The sequence below is a fragment of the Aquarana catesbeiana genome, linkage group LG01 (assembly GCF_042186555.1).
Source record: "Aquarana catesbeiana isolate 2022-GZ linkage group LG01, ASM4218655v1, whole genome shotgun sequence".
In the NCBI taxonomy this organism is placed as follows: Eukaryota; Metazoa; Chordata; class Amphibia; order Anura; family Ranidae; genus Aquarana; species Aquarana catesbeiana.
Genome location: NC_133324.1, coordinates 122,032,095 through 122,054,222, shown reverse-complemented (window position 1 = coordinate 122,054,222; position 22,128 = coordinate 122,032,095). Strand labels below are relative to the sequence as shown.

Sequence of the window (22,128 nt, the reverse complement as noted above, 5' to 3'; positions counted from 1 at the left end):
TAAACGAAAGAAAGCTGCAGAATATACAGTGGTGGTAGTGGGGAGAGTATAAAATATTTATACTGCTGCAGGCTGGAGTTTTGCCCTAATATGTTATATTTGCAGCTTTCATTAAAGCGATAGTTAACTGTTGACAAAAAAATGAATTTTTGCCCTGCAGGTTAACCTCATAATGTGATAGTTTGCACCGCATACTAGCACATTGTGACAGACTTACCTGTAAAGCTGATGCCTTTAGAAGTGCACTGCCTACGCTGAAAGGGCTTCCATCTTCAACTGGTCTTCCTTCAGAGTTCACGCGCTTCAGTTGTTTGAATGGCTGGGCTGCGATGACGTCAACCCCGCACATGCGCAAGTCATGATCGTGACACAGCGCTCTGAATGGATGGCACACTTGAGTGTGCTTGCGCCATTGACATCACAAATGTGAACTTTACCTACAGGTGAGTCTTGTTCTAGGCTTACCTGTAGGTACAAGTAAACAAGCAGACTTTTTACTACCATTTAAAAATAGTGCCTGGAGATCCTGCCATGAAGGCCTTGTTTAAGGCCTGTTATAGGGTGACAATGCTGTGTCTCTAAGTTCTGCTTCTGTGTTGTCCACACACATTATGCAGGCATGCTCCACTGTAGTCCTCATTGGGAAACCTACCCTAACAAATGCCGTGTAACCTTAGCTGGAGTACATGTGAACAGGACTGAAGGAGATGCGCAGCAATGTAACAACAGGTGAAAAAAGGTGAAAACAAGTTGTGTTTTTTGTTTTGCTTCCAGGCTTGTTTCCCTAGAAGAGCTGGATTGCAGTTTCAATGAAGTTGAAGCATTACCTTCCTCTATAGGGCAGTTTTCTCAGATAAGAACGTTTGCTGCTGATCACAACTTTCTGATACATCTTCCCCCAGAGGTACAGTGCTTCTTTTGTTCATACTCTGTATGTCACAGTCTAAATCAAATTCAAAATGAGAAAATGGCAAGACAATCAATTTTTAACTGGCTAAAAAGAAGCCTGGTGGTGGGGATTAATTCACTTTACAGACTTCCACAGCATTCTACATAACTTACCAGCCATGCAGTGTGGATTTGATTGCTTAGATCAACACTCCTTTTATTTAAACATGCAGATAGAGTAAATGTACGCTCAATAAAGATCAAGTAAAGTAATATTAATGCTTGGTGGCATGTACCCCATGGTGACTACACCTACCTTAGCTATGCTGCGTCACTGCCCTGATCTGCTGCTGTAGGGCCCCAGAAATATTGACTTGATATTTGCATAAGCACACAGCCCACTTGACAGCATTGGGGCCTAAAGATAAACTGCTTAGAAACTGACGGAAGAATTGTGGACTGTGTGTTCTATTGATGCACACTAAAGCATGCCAATAGAGAAAGGAGCCACCCTGAAACTGATAACCTGGCCATGGCACCAGCTTAACCACTTATACATATACATATATAATACAGGGCACTTGTACACCTTCCTGCCCAGACCAATTTTCAGCTTTCGGCGCTATCACATTTTTAATGACAATTGCGTGGTCACTGATGGGCCAGCACTGATGGATGGCACTGTTGGGCATCACTGATGGGCACAGTGCCATCCCTATTGGGCACTGATTGGCATACCTGGTGGTCCTGGGTGGGCATCCTCGGGGGGGGGGGGGGAGCTGCACTGATGATCATTCAGTGCAGACCCCCCCCGTCAGAGCAGCCGATCGGCTCTCCTCTACTTGCGCCTGTCAGCGCGAGTGGAGGAAAAGCGGATACATGGCTCTTTCTGTTTACACTGTGATTGGACACAGCTGATCATGTGGTTAAGAGCCTACATCAGAGGCTCTTTACTGGGATCGGAAATGCGGTGTGTCAGGCACGCCCTAGCGGCTTCTCCTGCTGGACCTCATGTGACGATCAGTCAGGATAATGCAACCACTTTGCGCATGTCATATTGCTATATGGCTGGCGGGGAGTGGTTAAACTAGAACATATGCAAGGATTAAAAGAAGCTGCATACTCAGTAAGTGATTAATTCGCTGCTCAAAGTGCTTATAAACTCAGGGTTTGATATCACTTTAACCTCTTCCCTCCAATGTGGTGCATATATGCGGCCTCTCAGCGGGTGGGCTTTAATTCTGAGAGTCTGCATATATGTGGCACTATGTAAACACTTTTCTGTGCTGAGAGCGTGCATATAATGCAAATGTTTTGATGGAAAGAAATCCCCCTATATTTCTAATATAGTGACAACTGAAAACGTTGGGTTTTTCCGTGCTTACAGTCCAGATCGGTAATCAGGACAAATAGGATGAACAATAATGCCGCGTACACACGATCGGAATTTCTGTCAGAAAAACCTTGGATGGTTTTTCCAACGGAATTCCGCTCAAGCAAAACTTCTCTAAACTTTCGACCGTCAAGAACGCGGTGACATACAAAACTACGACGAGCCGAGAAAATGAAGTTCAATGCTTCCGAGCATGTGTCGAATTGTTTCCGAGCATGCGTCGGAATTGCTACAGATGATCGGAATTTCCGATAGGAACTTTTTCCGTCGGAAAAATAGAGAACCTGCTCTCAATCTTTTGCTGGCGGAAATTCCACCAGCAAAAGTCCGATGGAGCATACACACGAACGGAATTTCTGACCAAAAACTCACATCCAACTTTTGCTGGTGGAATTTCCGATCATGTGTACGGGGCATAAGAATTTGAGATTGAGTGGTTTAAAACCATAGAATATGTAGTCATCCAGGGGCTACCTAAAATAACTTACCTGTTTAAAAAAAAAAATTGGCCACAGGTATTTTACATACAGACAATTATAAAAAGTCAGGATATCTTTTCCTGCGGAGGAATTTTTTTTATAAGCTTTGGAAGAGATTGCATACCCTGCCCAGACTCACTTAATGTTATCAGCAGAAAGATGAGTGGAAGGAAGTAATAGGCCTTTTCATATCCATTTATGTTCTAACACTATCTGCACATGACCTTGTTTACTTGCCATGGAGGAAAAAGTTTGTCAGGTCTGATAAATGGTCTGTGCTGGCCCTTTAGAATTAGACATTTCATCATGACAGATTGAGCTTCAGCTGAAATAGATAACTAGAGAGCAGCCTATAGCAAGTAAATGGAATACTGTAGCTTGTAGGAATTATTTGCTCGCTATATTTCTCCCCCCCCCCCCCCCCCCCCCCCTTTTTCCAAACTAGTTCTTTTCTTCTGAAATTTAGCCAGAGCTGGCGTGGCAATAGGAGGCAGTTGCTCTCCAAAACGTATTTTGCCCCTTACATATCCTTCATATAGCATTTCCTGATCTTTGTTTTGTTCCATTGCAAGAGTGCCCCCACAATAAAGATATGTTGCCCCCTCTGGCTCAGTCCCATCTCTGACTTTTTAAATCACCCTTTTCTTTATTTCCTTTTCTTTTTTTTTTCAAATTCTTTATAGACAGCAGTCTCCAACAAATCAAAACAATATAATGAGACATAAAGTATACAACCAAGAGTATAACATGAATTTTCAGGCGACCAAATTGGCCGCTGTCAATAACCAGCACCACTCAGACAGCCGTGAGGAACTGAAAGTATTAGCCAGGTATGTCGTTCCATCAGAGATACACTAGAGTGTACACGGCATAAGATTAGAAGACTAGTGGAAAGGATGGAGATGACTGAGGTCATACCATGTGGTACAGTCAGAAAATCATCAAGTCAATGCAGAACTGAAAAGCATAAAAAATAAGAATTTGACATAAGAGGACACTGCTAGTTTTATTTATTTCATGTGAAGTTAGACTAGGGGAAGAGCCAAGGAACAAAGAAGGGCAGGATATATACTTCATATATCGCACAGGATCTGGTGCAGCTGTACATAGAACTAATAAGCCTCCAGGCTTTATGGCCTGTACACACGATCTGAAAATCTGACGAAAAATACAGATTTTGACGCGATCGTACAATAATCGGATCGTTAGTACAGAGCTTTCGAGAGCTGATCACAACAATTCATCTGATATTATTCAATTTGACAAGCATGAAAATTTTCCTTGTACAATACCAGATTGTCCGATTTTCATTTAGTCAGTACAGTTGTCGTCCAAAAATACAATACAATACAAATACATTACAACACATGACATCACTTCCGTTTTTTTTATTTTCTGTTGTACGAGAATTTTCGTGACTTTAGTAATCTATTCAATTTCTACTTGTGACTATTAAGCGAAAAAAGTCATACGATCTGTCGTACGATATTCGGATCGTGTGTACGGGCCATTATTGTCAAAGCTTAATTGAAGAAGCTCAACTTAGAAGCTGATTGGTTACTATGCACAGCTGCACCCATTTTAGTAAATCTCCGCCAGTGTGTCTAGTGTTCTCACTTACCAGTAGGAGAAGGAACTGTTCTCCTCCTCGGACGCTTGCTGAAGATACTGGCTATATTTTATAGAATCAGATTTAAATTTGTTTATTATTTGTGTAGATTGGGGCCTGGAAAAACACCACTGTGTTGTTCTTGCATTCAAACAAATTGGAGTCCCTCCCAGAGGAAATGGGCGATATGCAGAAGCTCAAGGTCATTAATCTGAGTGACAACAAGTAAGTCATGTTTTTGGAATTTTGGAATGTGTGCCTTAATATATATTTGTTTTCCTATTTCATAACCAAAGACAAAGATCTGATTTTAAGTCATATAAAAAGTACTGTATATTCAAGTTCAAAATAACCTGATTGCAGTTACAATTAACCCATAGATACCATAACTACACATAGGAACCAGTCGCCTTTTAGCAGGAGATATAATATGTATATATAAGTATTAGTGATTCCATCGTATAGCCTGCTTGCATTTAAAAAGCAGACTTCTTATATGCTTAAAGGAGAAGTCCAGCCTAAGCTTGGTTGGCTGGGCTTCTCATATGGGTCACAGGAATGCAATTCGTTTTGCTCTCCTGTGACCCGTTTTCAGCAGCAGAGAGCGGACTGAAGTCTGCTCTCTGCTGTCGCCTGGATATCAGTCCAGGCACCGCGTCATCGCGACAGTCTGGATCCGCCAGGTGCCTGAACTGACACCCATCTCAGCTCCCCACCCCTCCACAGATCAGCGCTCCAGTGAACATGGAGAACCAGAGCAGAGAGCTGCTCACTGTCAATCAGCACAGGGAGCTGTGAGAATCGAGCTATCGGCGATGTTCGATCGCTCGGTTCTCAGTGTAGAGGCGCCAGGGAACAGATGCAGCATCTGCACCACCTAGGTAAGTATAATGGTGGAAAAAAACCCAAACCCATACTTCTCTTAATATCCACATTTATTGCATAAAAATCTACATGGACTGTCGTGTCTGTGGGCACTGCCACAGCAGAGGTATTTCATTTGTATAACTTCTCTGAATGTCATTCCAACCGGATAAGCTCCGAGATTATAAATAAATGTGGGGATTTTCATACACCCTCTATATAGGATGCTATGAGAACATCATAAGGCAGGCCCATGCCTAAACAGCAGTGTCATGGGGACCTCACTAAGTACATTGTACAACCAGTTACAGTTTATGCCTTGTTTTCTCACCCTGGAAAAGAGGTGGTTAATCCAGCAGTAGTACTGAAGGAGGTGGGGAAGGGAAGCAAGATTCTCTGTAGCTCCAGGAATATACAGCATCCTTTTCCTTTAATACTGAACTATACTGTATCTAAGCACCAAAAATACTAATTAATTCACTTTAATATTCAAAGCAAACTCACCCATCCATCCATGTATCCATGCTTTCTTTGTTGAGGAATCATTTTGAAAAACACCCCCTAGCTTTTCTTGTCGTGGACATCTTGAGTAAGGGCAGATGATTCATGTGGCATTTACTTCCTGGAATCCATCTGCCCTTAGCTCAGGCATGCAGGAGGGTGGGTGTGCATAGCTGAGAAAACCCCTCCTCCCTTCCTGAAGAATCATGGGATGTATGACATCATTTGCCTAGGCCTGGAAACCAGGAAGTAACGTTTTTGGCTGGTTTCACATCTAATACTGATGCGGCTGACAGCAGGGGTCCGGTGTGTCCCTGCTCTCCGTATCAGGCCTGAAGTTTTGACAGAATTTGGACCTGAAACAGAGCCAAAGACGCACAGGACTCCTGTGCAATTTGCTCCGCAGCCTCCACAGAGATGTGTGAACCGGCTCCATTGAGAGTCGGTCACAATCTCCTGACATGCGAATTGGATGTGTAGAAACCTGCATCCAATTCTCACTAGTGTGAACCCAGCCTTAAACAAGTAAATCAGATATACCTTCCTGTCTGTTTATTAATGCTAGCAGCATAAGGATTAAAAACAGCCAATGTTGATTGAGAGAGTGAAGTTCTGCTTTAAGGCTCTTTTTTGAACTTAGTTTTACTAATCCCAGGACCCTGCATTCACTATATATCTGGTCTCCCACAGTACACAGAACATGGAAATGCATTTATTTTAGTAAATATAAGCTGCTAAATACCTTTTCTCATCAGCAGTATATAGTCTTGTGACTTCTCAGTGTCCGGCTGAGCACTGGTTAAAGCTTGTAAGAAGAGTTTTCATTCTCTTCTGACTGTCCTATGAGGCTGCATGACCCCTGACCCTCTGTCTAGACAGTGCTGATTTGCCCTGTGCTGGTCACATGCACCCTTCGAAGAAAAAAAACTAGCAATACACACCAAACTGAGCATGTGCAGAGTGCCTCCTAGGGCTCTGTTCTATCAGCAGATGGATTGGGGACAGTAAAAGAAGGGGAGGATCAGAGAAGACCGGATCAAACAGGCATTTTACACAATGCAGAGGATTAACCCTTTAGGTTCCACAGTGAGTATAACAGGCATGCTTTACTGCATATACAGACAGATTTTACTGTTGTGGGGTGAGTAACACTTTAAGCTAGCATAGTTACTACTACTTTGTAAAGAAAGCGAACAATGTGTCGCCTGCTGGAACTTATAGTTACATTATCTAATTAGAGATGTAAAGGGTGTAACTAGTGTAAAAGGGTCTAGAACATTCACACATGACCATGACTGTTGATCTCTAAATAGACCCATTTCTTAGAAGACTTTATATAAAAGATCTTTGAATTCTTCAAGTGGGCAGAGGGGTTTTGGAACTTTATATAGCTAGCATTATTCGGGTAAAAGATCTGTGTAATTTCTCTTTTCTATAAAGCACAGAAATGTTATTGTGCTGCTATGAACCCTTTTGTGACACCCACACTGCGTCAGTAAACCAGAAAAATAAATCTCTTTGTTAACTTTAATAATTTTTGTGTTTCCACAGGCTAAAGAATTTGCCCTTTAGCTTCACAAGACTGCAGCAGCTCACTGCTATGTGGCTGTCAGATAATCAGGTGGGGTGACACTTTCTCTGGGAGTAACCTCTGTCTTTTGCTTGTGAAATATAGCCTGCTGTAGCTGAGAGATTTGATTTTCAGAAAAAGAGAGCGCCGTAACGCATGTCTGTAGGAATCTGTTTTGTGAAATTGTAGCTGAATTAGTACAAAAATGAGCCTGATGTGTACAGTATCTTTTAAAATGTCACAGTGTTGGTTCAGAAACGTGTAAAGAGTCTTACAGAAGTTTGGATCAGCTCACTTCTGTTTCATAAAGACGTCCTATAACCGGCATTTCCAAATTTTCTAAACAAAGAGCCAGTTTATTTATTTTTTTATTTATTTCAGGTACTTATATAGCGCTGTCAGTTTACGCAGCGCTTTACATATACATTCACATCAGTCCCTACACCCTCAAGGAGCTTACAATCTAAGGTCCCTAACTCACATTCATACATACTAGGGCCAATTTTAGACAGGATCCAATTAACCTACCAGCATGTCTTAGGAGTGTGGGAGGAAACCGCAGTACCTGGAGGAAACCCACGCAGACACAGGGAGAACATGCAAACTCCAGGCAGGTAGTGCCGTGGTCGGGATTCGAACCAGCGACCCTTCTTACTGCTAGGCGAGAGTGCTACCCACTACACCACTGTGCCGCCCCTACTGCCCTTCAGACTATAGGGGGGCCGGCCTGTGGCCAGTGGGAGTAGAAAATGTTCCAGTCTCAGTGGGAGTAAACAATGTTACCATTGGTGTCAGTGGGAGGAATAGTGCCCCATCGTTGGCGTCAAAGGAATAGTGCCTATCATTGATGTCAATGGGAGAAATAGTGCTCCAAGTGCCGGATAAAGGCAAACAAAGGACCACTAACATAGCCCATATATGTAATTGCAGGAAAACCACATTGTAAATATATTGTTTATTTACCTCTAATAATTATACACACGTGGGCACAGTTGGATCTGCTGTAGGTGCATAACCTTTGGTGCTAAAAGCATAACCTGCTGCTGGATGCTTAACAAAAAAAAAAAAAAAACATTTTTGGAAAAGTTTCCTGATTTCCTTAGCCTTTAATGTAGGTATTAGTAAGAAAACTAGTAATAGTAATCCAAAAATCTAAATATAGGAAAGCAATAAGATTGAAAGATAAAATGATCTGAAACGCACTGTGAGTTCAATGTCTGAGCAATGAAAACGTATATAGTGAATGTTGTTTTTGTTGAGTCGTTTTTTTTTTTTAATAAGACAGCGCCTCTATGAACTAACCAAAATGTTCAAGCTGAATTCCAAGTATGGATTTAATAGCATAGTTACATTGATCCAGCTTGGACCAATGTAAGTATGTACACACCATACATGTAGACACTGGAAATCACTGTAATAGTCTCCGCTTCCAGGTCCCGAACTTGATGTCATCACCCTATCTCTGCACCCCATCCAAATAGAGAACACCTTGCCTTCATTGAGAAAAATGCATGGCATTCAGTGAATGGCACCCATGCTGAGCAGTCGACCCCATGTAGTTACTATAAAGCAGGGCAGCCACTTGTCATAGGACTTGGAAGACATGGTGGTCACTGTAGTAGCAGAGACTACTAAAGTGATATCCATCTTCCTTAGGGATCCCACTGTGTGCGTATGTATACTTTGGTCCAACATGGATCAATGTATTCATGCTTTACATTCCATACCTGGAATTCATCTTTAATATTTATGGTTAGGTGCATAGTTTACTATGTACGTTTAAGGGTCCATTTATGAAAACTAGAGAATAAAATGGGGATCAGTCAGATTTCTTTTTTTTTTTTTTTTTTTGTAAATTAAGCCACAGGTCTGATTGCTTACTGTGGGAAATAGTACAACCTTTGTTTCCCTGCACTTTTTTTTATATTACATCCTGAACAAGATCTTAACAGCAATGCAATTAGAAACTGTATAATGTTTGGACTGCAGCTCTTTTCAAGCTACATTGCTTTTCACTCAAGTGCCTTACGGCTGGAGGAATCTGCACTGTTTGTTGTTGTATTCAGACAGTCACAGCATCCCCGGCTAACTGAGTACCCCAACAGTAACGGTATCTGATAGGATGCAGTCACTGATTGGCCAATCATTTTTCCACCTGGTTCAGTCAACAGAGCCAACCATGGCTTGAATTGCATTTGATTCAACAGGACTAGGCCAAATTTCCAGTAATGTATGTATAGCTTTAAATGTATTTTTATCCAGTCTTTTTTTTTTTATTAGAGATCTTTTTCATTGTTTGAGCCTTTTGTTGCACCAGTTTATTGGAACACTTCTGAAATTGTAAACATTCAATACTACTTATCATTCATAAAATATGTTTATTTGCAGTCCAAGCCCCTCATACCACTGCAGAAGGAGACTGATCCAGATTCTCAGAAAACTGTTCTAACTAACTATATGTTCCCTCAACAACCACGAACAGATGACGGTAAGGACAATGGGTGTGGGCCACTTAACATATATAGAGCACCACAGTGTCTCCTACGCTTTAATTTGAGTAGCATGAACTGTTTCGATAGTTGCTAAAGAGTGAAATCAGTTAAGGTTACTTACATCTCTAAGGCTAGGTTCACACTGTTGCTATACGATTTTGATCCAAATTTCAGTGCAGTGATGTAGTCCTACTTGAATGCAACTTTGATAAGGTTTCTATATTCTATGGGGCCAAAAGCACTGGACTTGCACCAAAGTAGAACAGGAACCTTTTCCAAAATCGCTTTGTGCGGCGTTGCATCGATGTGAATGGACACCATTGATAGTAATGTGATTTCCCTTGTCATGCGATTCTGTCCGACTCGCGTCACATCTAAATGTGCACTAGTGTGAATAATACCTGAAGGACTTCACTTGTACTCTGCACTTAATCTCTCAGGTTATGGTTAAGGCATTTATAAATGACTGCATTATGGGATGTGTAACAAAACAAGTAGGAAGAGTCTTGATTGTAGAAGTAGGCTGAAGATTGAAAGATAGGTGGGAATTATGAAATTTCAATGGTTGTGGTCCCACAAGATGCAAGAAAGTAACTCAGCCCACCATACTTAGGAAAAATTGTATTTGGCTTCAGATGCTCATAGTATGGCATTGAACAGAGTTTTGAGCAAAAACTTTATAATTTAATTCTTGGGGAAAAAAAGTTTAGGTTGGCTTGTGCTTAGTATGGATATTATCCGCTTTCAAACTGCCCGCCAGCAATTTACTATAGACAGGCGTGCTGTGCAGGCAAAGTGACGTACTGCTACATCGCTGCCTGCTTCCGGGTTTAGGTCGTGTGCATGCACGCCCCAACCCCCCCCCCGGCTAACACTCACTGTGGTTGTACACAGCAGGAGTCTGTCAGCAAGTCCTGGCCAATAATTCATGGCCGGGACTTGCTGATCAGCTGTGTCCAATCACAGCCCAGAGCCCTGCGTTGCCAATCATTACATGGCTCTGTACAGAGGGAACAATCTCTCTCTGCAAAGCAGGGCTAGAAACAAGAGATATGTTAGTAAAAGCAACACTAATACACACACTACACATTGTTAGGCACACATTTAAGCCCTTGATCACCCTAGATGTTAACTCCTTCCCAGCCAGTGTCATTAGTACAGGTCTGGTTGTGGAGGGGATAAATCCTTCCTGGAGCTCAAGTGGTTATACAGTACTTGTTCTATCATGTGGATATTCACTTGCAGCCAGGAATAGATTTCATGCTCCAGCAGTTATAGAATTTTGCTTTGTCCTGAGATAACAATCCACTGCATTTGATTTCTCGGTCACTGCAGCCTGGTATGCTAGATGTTTACAATGCAGATTAATCATTCTCTACCAGGTGGACAAGAGAGAATAAAGGCCAGGCTATTTTTTATCTCTGTATTTTGATTTGTGATCAGAACAGGTGCAGTGATTTCAAAGGACCTACATAGTTAGGCTAGGTTTACACCTGCGGCAGTGTTTGTTACCCCTCTATAAAGTGATCTGTGGTAGATCGTATTTCAGAGGCATTTGACAGGCAGCGAGGGGTCAATATGTCGCCTCCTCACCGTCTGTTTTAACCCTGTAAATACTGCACCACAACACTGCAACCATGTGCATTACACATGGTTGCAGGGCAGTTGTGGTGCAGGCCCGATCACTTGAATGGGCCACATTCAGTAGTGTGAGACTGCCAATGGAAAGTGATGGAGGGAGAATTTTTGCTATGGCCACGGATCAAAGCATTGTGGCAATTGGAACATAACCACCCACATCCAGATGCATTTGCACCCTGAGTGGGAGCTAAGGCTTGCTCTTACCAAAGGCTTCAAATTTGTGGCACATTTTTATCATTGCAGTGGCACTTAACACTCTTTAAGAAGAAATATTCATGTACTGATACTAAAGTGTCATTGTGGGGAAATCTGTTGAAACTAATTATGTGCCATCTACTAGTCTCTTGCTGCCTTCTCTTCTGGTAAACCTTTAAAGCACTGATGTAATTTATTTGGTGCTCTGGCAGCTCTGTAAGCTCCCTCTGACCTAAAGGTAACTGTAAGACAGGAGAAGTAAAAACCCAGTGAAGGCTGCAGGGGCACAAAGAATCAACAATACTGGAGGTGTCAGTTTCTCATTGGACTTTAGGGGATGAGAACTCCTGAACAGAGTAATGTTCCGTAGAGTGAGCTCTAGGAAAGGTGAGTTTTTATGGTCTTCTTTTACCGGTAACAGGCAGGGTTGCTTTAAAGCTGAAGTTAATCAGTAATTCATTTTTTCTACATTGGCTGCAGTCACATCACTTACCTGTAATGAAGTTCCACATCATGCAGGCAGCTGCATTCTGTAGAATTCTTCTGTGCCGGGATGCCCGGTCCTCTTCCTGGTGCTGAACATTGAGAGAGTAAATGGCCTGGGGTCTTCTGTGAGTTTCAGCTAAAAAGGTCCAATGGGGGATCCGTCCCCTCCTCCTCTCATCCATTGAGAAAAGCCAGTGAATGATCTCTGAATAGGAAAGCATCAGGTGAATGACAAGATTCTCTCCCCCCATTCACAGATAGGGTTACATACAGTGTAATCAGTGCACAGGTTTTTCTCAGTGAATGAAGGGGTTGGTCCCTGTCAGATCTTTTTCGCTGCAGCTCACAGAAGACTCGGTGCTATTAATTTCCTTAGCTCCAAAAGTTCAACAGGAAGAAAACCTGTCATCACTGCACAGAAGATTTCTACAAGATACAGCTGCCTGACAGATGTGGAACATATGTCATTACAGGTATATGATGTGACTCCAGCCATAGGAGAAAAATTATTTTTTTTGATGTGTCAGTAACTCTCAAAGTAAGAGGGTCAGCAAGACTTGCAGGCAACTAGCCTTTTTCATAAGGAGAGATCAGCAAAAGCGGTCTTCATGTTTCTTTTATGCAAGGTTTCCTTTAGCTGACACAAAAGCAAATTTACAACTGCAACATTTATTTAAAGCAGAGCGAGACATGTTAAAGTAGTTTACGGGTCAATTTAGTTTTAAGGTTAGCTACACTAAAGGCCTAACTGCTTACTTTAAGAAAAAATAAACCACAACAACCCGTCTGCCTATATGTATTAAATCTTCTGTGATTAGTAGTCCTGCCATTGGTCCTAGATTCTGTTTTGAGGGAAATGAATGCTCTTTGTATTTGTTTTGGCAGTTATATTCTCCTCTGACAATGAGAGTTTCAACCCCTCTTTGTGGGAAGAACAGCGGAAGCAGAGGGCTCAGGTTGCCTTTGAGTGTGATGAAGACAAGGATGAGAGAGAAGCTCCAGCAAGGGTATTTGTCACAAGAAATAGTTTAATCTCGCTGGAATGAATGTAAGATTATTATATACTTTTGTATTAAAGTGGATGTAAACCCTCACATATACCCAGTGAAGTGAACAGCCTCAGATGTTACATAGAGATGAAACAAATCTCCTTACACAAGTTTTACATGCAAATCTCCTGTCTTCATCTTTATATACTGTTTAAAAAGTGCACATGGTGTTAGGAGATTTTCTCTCCCTGGTTAGCACTGCAGTGAAGCCTGAGCATACAGCCAAGACAGCTGATTGGAGGAAAGGCACACACCCCCTCTCCTCATAGGTAGAGACTTTCAGCTCTGTTTGTTGAATTGTTCAGGACTCTGGCTGCTGCTTTTATCATTATGTGATGAAGAACTTGTCAGGAGTTATGAGGCTGATAGCAGAAGAATGGAGCAGGAGACAGCTAATAAAACACTGCAGATATACATGCCCAGCGCAAAATTCATGAATCAGTCTTACATCCACTTTAAGAAGTATAAGTATGCTTAAATTGCCTACATGTAAACCAAATGGCTGTATTCCAGCCGAAATAGGTTTTTTTTTTCTTTTGTTTTGTTTTTTCGTTTCGTTTTGGATAGAATGGGAAAATTTTAGAACCCCTGTTGCATTTTTTTGTTGCTACTATTGTTTGTTGATTTTCCCTTAAATCTGTCTTGGTTGCCGCAGGCACCTGGCCAGTATGTGAGGAACATCTGCCCAGTGGAAAAAGGCAGCTTGACAGCCTATTATCATCCACAATATTTACCTGCTTAAGTTAAGAAATCCTATATATGATGCAAGGTTTTTTTTTTTTTTTTTTTTTTTTTTTTTTTGCTTTTTTTATAATGCTTGGAGGAATTGAAAGTATTAAATGTAAAATATTAATGATTGATTATTAAGGTATGGTTTCTTCTTTAAAGCCCTAGTAAAAATCAGTGCTGGCCATACAAATGATTTGGCAATCTTGATTTAAGAATATATTACTATATATTCTTGCCCCACTGCAGTTACTATAGAACACTCTCTCTTATTTTACAGTGGGTGGAGTTAATAGCTGGCAATTGCTGGTAATTGCATATGGCTCAGCAACAAGTATTCCGTGCACACCAGATTACTAGTAACAAGAGTAATTAAATCCCGTGCACACCAGATTACTAGTAAGGGCTCTTTCACACGGGAGGGAACAGTGATGATCCGCCCCGTGAACACCCGCTTGCTCAGCAGGGATCGCTCCACCGATCCCCGCTGAGCAGAAAGAAGACAGGTCCATCGCTGCACACTGTGCAGCGACGGACCTGTCAGAGCGCCGCTCTCCCCTATGGGGGATCGGATGATGACGGACCGTAGTGTCCGTCGTTACCCGATCCGATCCGAAAACGGATGGAAAAGTAGGATTTTCCTCCGTTACACTTTTCGGATCGGAGCTGGTCAGATGTCAGCGGACATATCACCGCTGACATCCGACGCTCCATAGGGATACATGTATGTCCGTTTTTCATCCGAAAACGGAAGGATGAAAAATGGACATACGGATCCCTCGTGTGAAAGAGGCCTTACAAGAGCAATTAAATCCCCGTACACATGGGATCAACATCGGTCGGTATCGGCCAGTTCAATAGAAAACGGCCTACATTCGGACTTTGTGTACAACAGCCAGTCTGACAGAAGCCAGCCGAACGTTCGGCTTCTGTCAGAGGGCCTTAATCAAAAAAGGTCTGCTGATCGGCATTCGATCAGCATTCTCAGCCAATGGTTGGGAGCACTCACCGGTGTGTTCTAGCTCAGCAGGTGAGATCACTGTACTAACATCAAATTTTTAAGCCTGGTACACACTAGCAGTTTTTTTTTTTTTTGTTCAACTCAGTGGGCTGAGCAAATAAGCTCAAGAGAAGCCGCTGTACTAACTATCCAATGTTAGTACAGCGACCTCCCCCACTTAGCTTTCGTGTTCTGACAGGGGGACAGCCCCCTACCAGAACACGCCAGTCAGCACTCTCAGCCATTGGCTGAGAGTGCTAATGAGATGCCGATCAACAGACCTGTTTTGGTCATGTCCCTTCGACAGAAGACTGACCAGCTGCTGTACACGTGGGCTGATTGTCTATTTCTTTTGAGCAGGCCGTTACTGCCCGATGTTTGGCCTGTGTGTACGGGGGTTTAGTACAGCGACTCCTCTCGAGTGCTTCAGTTTTTTTTTTCATTCAGCCCACGGGGTTGATAAAAAAAAAACTGCTAGTGTGTACCAGGTTTTACAGTGCAACCGGAAAGTATTCACAACGCTTCACTTTTTCCCCATTTTGTTATGTTACAGCCTTATTCCATAATGGATTAAATTCATTATTTTCTTCAAAATTCTACAAACAATACCCCATAATGACAATGTGAGAGAAGTTTGTTTGAAATCTTTTGCAAATTGATAAAAAAAAAAAAAAATCACATGTACATAAGTATTTACAGCCTTCGCTCATTACTTTGTTGAAGCACCTTTGGCACCAATTACAGCCTAAAGTCTTTTTCAGTATGATGCTACAAGCATGGCACACCTATTTTTGGGCAGTTCCTCCCATTCTTCTTGCAGGACCTCTCAAGCTCCACCAGGTTGGATGGGGAGCGTTGGTGCACAGCCATTTTCAGATCTCTCCAGAGATCAATTGGCTTTAAGTCTGGGCTCTGGTTGGGCCACTAAAGGACATTCACAGAGTTGTCCCGTAGCCACTCCTTTGTTATCTTGACTGTGTGCTTAGGGTAGTTATCCTGTTGGAAGATGAACCTTCACTTCAGGCTGAGGTCCAGATCGCTCTGGAGCAGGTTTTCATGTCTCTGTACATTGCTGCATTAATTTTTCCCTCAATCCTGACAAGTCTCTCCCAGTTCCTGCCACTGAAACACATCCCCACAGCATGATGCTGCCACCACCATGCTTAACTGTAGGGATAGTATTGGCCAGGTGATGAGCAGTGCCTGGTTTCCTCCAGACATCAGACATGACGCTTGCAATTCAGGCCAAAGAGTTCAATCTTTGTTTCATCAGACCAGAGAATTTTGTTTCTCATGGTCTGAGAGTCCTTCAGGTGCCATTTAGAAAACTCCAAGCGGGCTGTCATGTGCCTTTTACTGAGGAGTGGCTTCCGTCTGGCCACTCTACCATACAGGCCTAATTAGCGGAGTGCTGCAGAGATGGTTTGTTGTTCTGGAAGGTTCTCCTCTCTCCACAGAGAAATGCTGGAGCTCTGTCAGAGTGACCATTGGGTTCTTGGTCACCTCCCTAAGGCCCTTTTCCCCCAAAACACAACAGTTAAGCTGGGTGGCACGCTCTAGGAAGAGCCCTGGTAGTTCCAAATTTCTAATTATGGATGATGGAGGCCACTGTGCTCATTTGGACCTTCAATGCTGCAGAAATGTTTCTGTACCATACCATTCCCCAGATCTGTGCCTCGATACAATCCTGTCTCGGAGGTCTACAGACAATTTTTTGGACTTCATTGCTTGGTTTGTGATCTGACATGCACTGTTAACTGTGGGTCCCTTATATAGACAGGTGTGTGTCTTTCCAAATCATGTCCAATCAACTGAATTTACCACAGGTGGACTCCAGTCAAGCTGTAGAAACATCTCGAGGGTGATCAGTGGAAACAGGATGCACCTGAGCTCAGTTTTGAGGGTCGTGGCAAAGGCTGTGAATACTTATGCACATGTGATTTTTTTTTTTGTTTGTTTTTTATTTTTAATAAATTTGCAAAGATTTCAAACTTTCTTTCACGTTGTCATTATGGGGTATTGTTTGTAGAATTTAGAAAATAATTTAATCCATTTTGGAATAAGGCTGTAACATAAAATGTGGAAAAAGTGAAGCGCTGTGAATACTTTCCAGATGCACTGTAGGTAGTGGCATTGCAGGGTAAAATCAAAAGTGCTAGAAGGTGGTAGATTTTTTTTTTTTTTTTAATTTCAGGGCCTCCTTTTCAGTTTGTGCTGGTGTGTCAGTCTTTAAGTGAGCAAAGCTCCTTTATCAGGAATATATACTACAAAACATTGTGTGAGTGTCCTCATTTCAATTGTATGATCTTCTATACTCCAGGAAGGAAACTTGAAGAGGTATCCAACCCCATACCCAGATGAGTTGAAGAACATGGTCAAAACGGTTCAGACTATTGTACACCGGTTGAAAGAAGAAGAGAAGGGTGAGGGGGCCAATAAAGAGCCAAAGAATGAAGTTCAACCTCTTCTGAATGACACAGCAGTGAAGGTAAGACATTTATTCTAAAGAATATTGCATCTCATGCCTACATTTAGTAATTCTCATAAAAGTTGGCCAATTCTTTGCTTTCTGTGTATTGATAGGTCATAAGGTACAGTAGAAAGTGTACAAACCATACTGCATTTTAGAGCCATTTTACTCTCAGTATACCGGTGTGGTATCCTTTTTTGCTTTTGAACTATTTCTCAATACTTATTAAATCAGGAAAGAAAATTACCTGATTGAGAGACAATTGAAGTGACACCATCTTCCTCATTTCAGGTTCTCAAATTATATGATGTGCTTGCTTAACACACCCTATTAGTAACTAGGGCTAGCATGCTTATTGTAACTCTCTTACAAAAAACGAACAAAGGCGATATAGGAAAACTTGTGAAAAGAAGTATAAGGCCCCTCTCACACGGACGGATAGAATGGTGCTTTTAGCTGCGGATTTTCTAATTTTCTACCACAGCTAAAAGCACACAATGCTTTCCTATGGCCCCATTCACACACTGCGTTTAGCTGCGAATTAGATACATGCGGTTCTGTGCGGATAGAAAAAATAGAATTGACTGTGTCCAGGAGTGATTTAGCGCAGCTATCCGCACATAACCGCAGGTATTCGCAGTGCACTGTGTCAGCTGCGGATAACAGCGCTGAGCTGCTCATCGGGAAAGGAAAAATGATTTTTCCTTTCCCAATGAGCGACAAGCACGGGGATCCGACTCGGATCCCCGCCAATGCCCGGAACTGTTTGGTATGAATCTTGAGGGGGAACGCCACGCCAAATTTTAAATAAAAAAATGGCGTGGGTTCCCCCCCAGGGGCATACCAGGCCCTTCGGTCTGGTATGGATTTTAAGAGGAACCCCTACGCCGAAAAAACAGCGTAGGGTCCCCCCCAAAATCCATACCAGACCCTTATGCGAGCACACAGCCCCCCCCCCCCCCCCACCGTACCAGGCCGCATGCCCTCAACATGGGGGGGTGGGTGCTTTGGGGGAGGGGGCGTCCTGCGGCCCCCCACCCCAAAGCACCTTGTCCCCATGTTGATGAGGACAAGGGCCTCTTCCCGACAACCCTGGCCGTTGGTTGTCGGGGGTCTGCGGGCGGAGGGCTTATCGGAATCCAGGGAGCCCCCTTTAATAAGGGGGCCCCCAGATCCCGGCCCCCCCCCACCCTATGTGAATGAGTATGGGGTACATGGTAAAGTGTCGATAAAAAAAACACTACACAGATTTTTAAAGTAATTTATTAGACAGCTCCGGGGGTCTTCTTCCGGCTCCGGGGGTCTTCTTCCGACTTCGGGGGTCTCTCCAGTTCTTCTCCACGCTCTCCGGGTCTTCTGCCAGGCTCCTCCGCTATCTTCTGCTCTTTTGCCGCTCTTTTGCTATAGCGGAGGAGCCCGGTCTGCTGCCTTCTGCCTTCTTCCCTCTTCTCTTCTTCTGATGTTGACACGACGCTCTCTCCGGCTGGAATGCACTCTGGGCGCTCCGCTCTGACTTATATAGGCGGTGACCCCGCCCCCCTTATGCCGTCACAGTCCCTGGGCATGCTGGGACTGACGCCCCCTAAAACGTCACAGTCCCAGCATGCCCAGGGACTGCATGCAGAAAATCTAATAGTGTGTAAGGGGTCTTACATCCAAACAGCAGGTGGAGCTTCAGGCGGGTTGCCATGGAAATGGCAAACCGCAGCCAAACGCGACCGCAGCTAATCGCACTGTGCAAATGTAGCTGATCGCAGTGCCTGGAGTCTTGAACTCCACAGCAAAAAAAAACATGCTTTTAACTGCGGCAGAATAGCCGTCCGTGTGAAAGGCGCCTGAAGCTCCACCTGCTGTTTGGATGTAAGACCCCTTACACACTATTAGATTTTCTGCAGATTTTTGTCTTCAGATTTACCAAAACCATGTAGGGCAAGGGCCTGCCTGATTGAATACAAATTTAAAATCTTAAGGTTTGACCTCATATTATATGGTTTTGGTAAATCGGAAGACAAAAATCTGCTGAAAATCTAATAGTGTGTAGGGGTCTAAGATTGTATAATATGCAGCATTTCACACTTTTCTCACCAAAAATTGTAATGCAACTTTTTTATATTTTTCATTCCTGACCCTAATAAACATTTACATTATGTAGAAAAAAAATACAATGCATTCCTTTAACTATATTTACTCCAGATGTATTTGTTCCTTTTTTGAGATCATCTGTGGAGTATTGCAGAGTAGTGTTGCTCAGTAGTTGAACTGAGGTGGAAAATATTTTATTAGTATTTCAGAAAATCAAGTTATGCATAATGTCTGTTGTCCCATAAATCTACTTCAACACCACCCTGATTCTAATGTAATTTGCCTTTGTAATAACTTTTATTTTACCCATGCTTAATTTTATTTGTGTCTAGACGCTGGAGTCTGCTCCAGCTAAGCCCGAGGATGAAGAAAAGGAAAAGCTCCTTGTCGGGAACTGCATACAGAAAGCAAGTGATCCAGAAACTCAAAAAAGCATTGAAAATTCACAGCTGAATAACCTTGTTAAGAATTTCTGGAATGCAAAAACCATTGTCAACCATGATGAGACACTTGAGGTATGGCTTTGTGTCTTCAGAAAGCATTGTCTTGTTGATTTTATAGCCCTCAGTAGTTTAACATAGTCTAAATTACTAAGAATTTTTGTTTATGAATGTCTCAACAATGGATGTCTCTTACCACCCAGAGCATATAGCACTTGTGCTACACAAGAAGAGAGACTCATCCTATATGTATGAGAAATGGCAGTAAAGAGGGGAAGGCATTTAGCTTTGGAGCCTAAAAAGTTCTGTGGAAAACATGGTCTAAGTTTGCAGTAACAGGAAAACGTGGAGAAAGAAAAAAAGTCTTAGCAATTGCCGTTCCGTAGCTTTATCCTTCTGCAGAATTGGCATGGCAGTAACGGCAAACTTGTAAAGGTTGTATGTAAAATAACTGTTGACATAAGTCGGCAACAGCAATTATACAACTACAGTGACCATTCACAGCTTTATTGTACATGCAGGCATCATGTATGGTATGTACGTAAATTCAAGATCTGTTTTTCAGTTTGTTTTCTTAAAGTGGAAGATGAGGCTAATGCTAACTATTCCTACCCTTCCTGCATGCCCTGTATAAAAAGATTCTGTGAATTTGCCAATTTTATCCAACTCCAGTCCAGTCACATGGTCATATGGCTTCAACTCTCCTGTGTCAGTGTGCAGCTCCTGCAGGGGAGAGCAGGGAATGCCGACAATGGCTAGGCCATGGGAGCCTATGGGTGACGCCACGTCTCCAGGAACTGTCGACCCGTCCCTTAGACAGGAGAGCCAGAACTGCAGGCTCACATGCCTGGACCAGATTAAAACCAGGGAAGTATACAGATCTTTTTTTATGCAGGATAGGTAGGAGGAGGGGGAGGGAACACTTTTAGCAACAGTTAGATGTAGCCTTTACTACCACTTTAGGAGAATAATATTTTTGTGAATCTGTTGTAAAGTTTGTTACCCAGAATTTCTTCAAGCAACAGCAGGCAGATGCTGTCTTGCAATTACCAGCTTAAAGCGGAGTTTCAGCCTTTTTTTTTTTTTTTTTTTTAAGACACATGTGACGCGCTTACTAATATCTGTTTAACAAGGTAATTATATGCAATGCTGCTGTTGTAGTTATGCATTTTGTGGAAAACGAACCTTTATTCTCGATTTCCTGTGTGCTCCCATCATAAATGTGGGCATGTGAAGCCCACTAGTGTATTCTTTCAGGATAAGGTGCTACTGGCTACTCAGCATGCACCTTCCGATCTTGCGCATAAAGCACAAGGCGCGGAGCATGGATTGTTAATCATGTTGCCTTCACAACGGCGCTCATCACCGCCTTGCTTCGTGTCATTTCCTGTTTGGAAATAACACGATGCTAACAGGCGGCGATGCCAAATAAAGAAAAAATCTTGCGAGCCACACCAGTTCAATTGCCAGTAAAGTGACAGGTGATATTACCAAGCTGCAGGCGCAGATCACGTTTCATAACCGTGCAAATTACGTAGAGAGATGTTATACGGTGCGCTAGGGAGAACCAAATTAATATGTAAACTCCTAAAGTGTAAATATAAATAGTGTATCAATCACAAATTAAGAAACTTATCATATAATACAGCATTTGAAGTGTAACGTGCATATAATATATCAACAAATAGTAAATTGCATGCATAAATATATAAAGTGCCCAGTGCTCACACTAATATCAAACAGATTCTGTGGACCAATCCTGTGTGATAGGTGAAAAAAGTCCTAAATCAAATATCAAAATAAACGAAATAAAGTATAGTCCATATGCGGTGTCATCCAACATGCTCATCAGATCCTATGTGCCGCAACATCCTAGGGCGGTTGGAGGCGGCGATGCACACTGACTCCTGGGACTGATGACACACATCTCCCAGGAGCCAAGGCAACGCAGGAAATGACGTATCTCGCTGCAGCGGTGCTAAATAAGAAGAAAACAGATTACCCCATGGAAACAGGGTAAATCAAGCCAAAAAAAAGTCCAGTGTTGTTTTAACTTGTTGCTGGAAATGTGGGTGGAACTCTGCTTTAATGCTGTCTGTCTGCTGTGCATGCTGATGGCAGGTTCTCCAGTGAAAAATAATATATATTTAATTCAAAAACTCGCGCTGGAGAGTTAACTCAAATAGTGAAATATGAATAAACAAAAATTAATAGGAAGACCGCAGCTGCTGCACAAAGGTGCT

At 42.5% G+C, this 22,128-nt stretch overlaps 1 protein-coding gene across 3 annotated transcripts in view; it reads left to right on the top strand.

Moving 5' to 3' along the window:
* ERBIN (erbb2 interacting protein) overlaps positions 1-22,128 on the top strand; it is a 341,118-nt gene that overhangs the window by 287,652 nt on the left and 31,338 nt on the right. For all 3 annotated transcript variants that reach the window (XM_073623490.1, XM_073623499.1, XM_073623482.1), the window contains 7 exons: positions 775-904; positions 4,479-4,594; positions 7,286-7,355; positions 9,693-9,792; positions 13,004-13,125; positions 17,214-17,381; positions 19,778-19,960. In XM_073623490.1, coding sequence (XP_073479591.1) covers positions 775-904; positions 4,479-4,594; positions 7,286-7,355; positions 9,693-9,792; positions 13,004-13,125; positions 17,214-17,381; positions 19,778-19,960 — 889 coding nt within the window. The remainder of the gene's footprint in view (positions 1-774; positions 905-4,478; positions 4,595-7,285; positions 7,356-9,692; positions 9,793-13,003; positions 13,126-17,213; positions 17,382-19,777; positions 19,961-22,128) is intronic.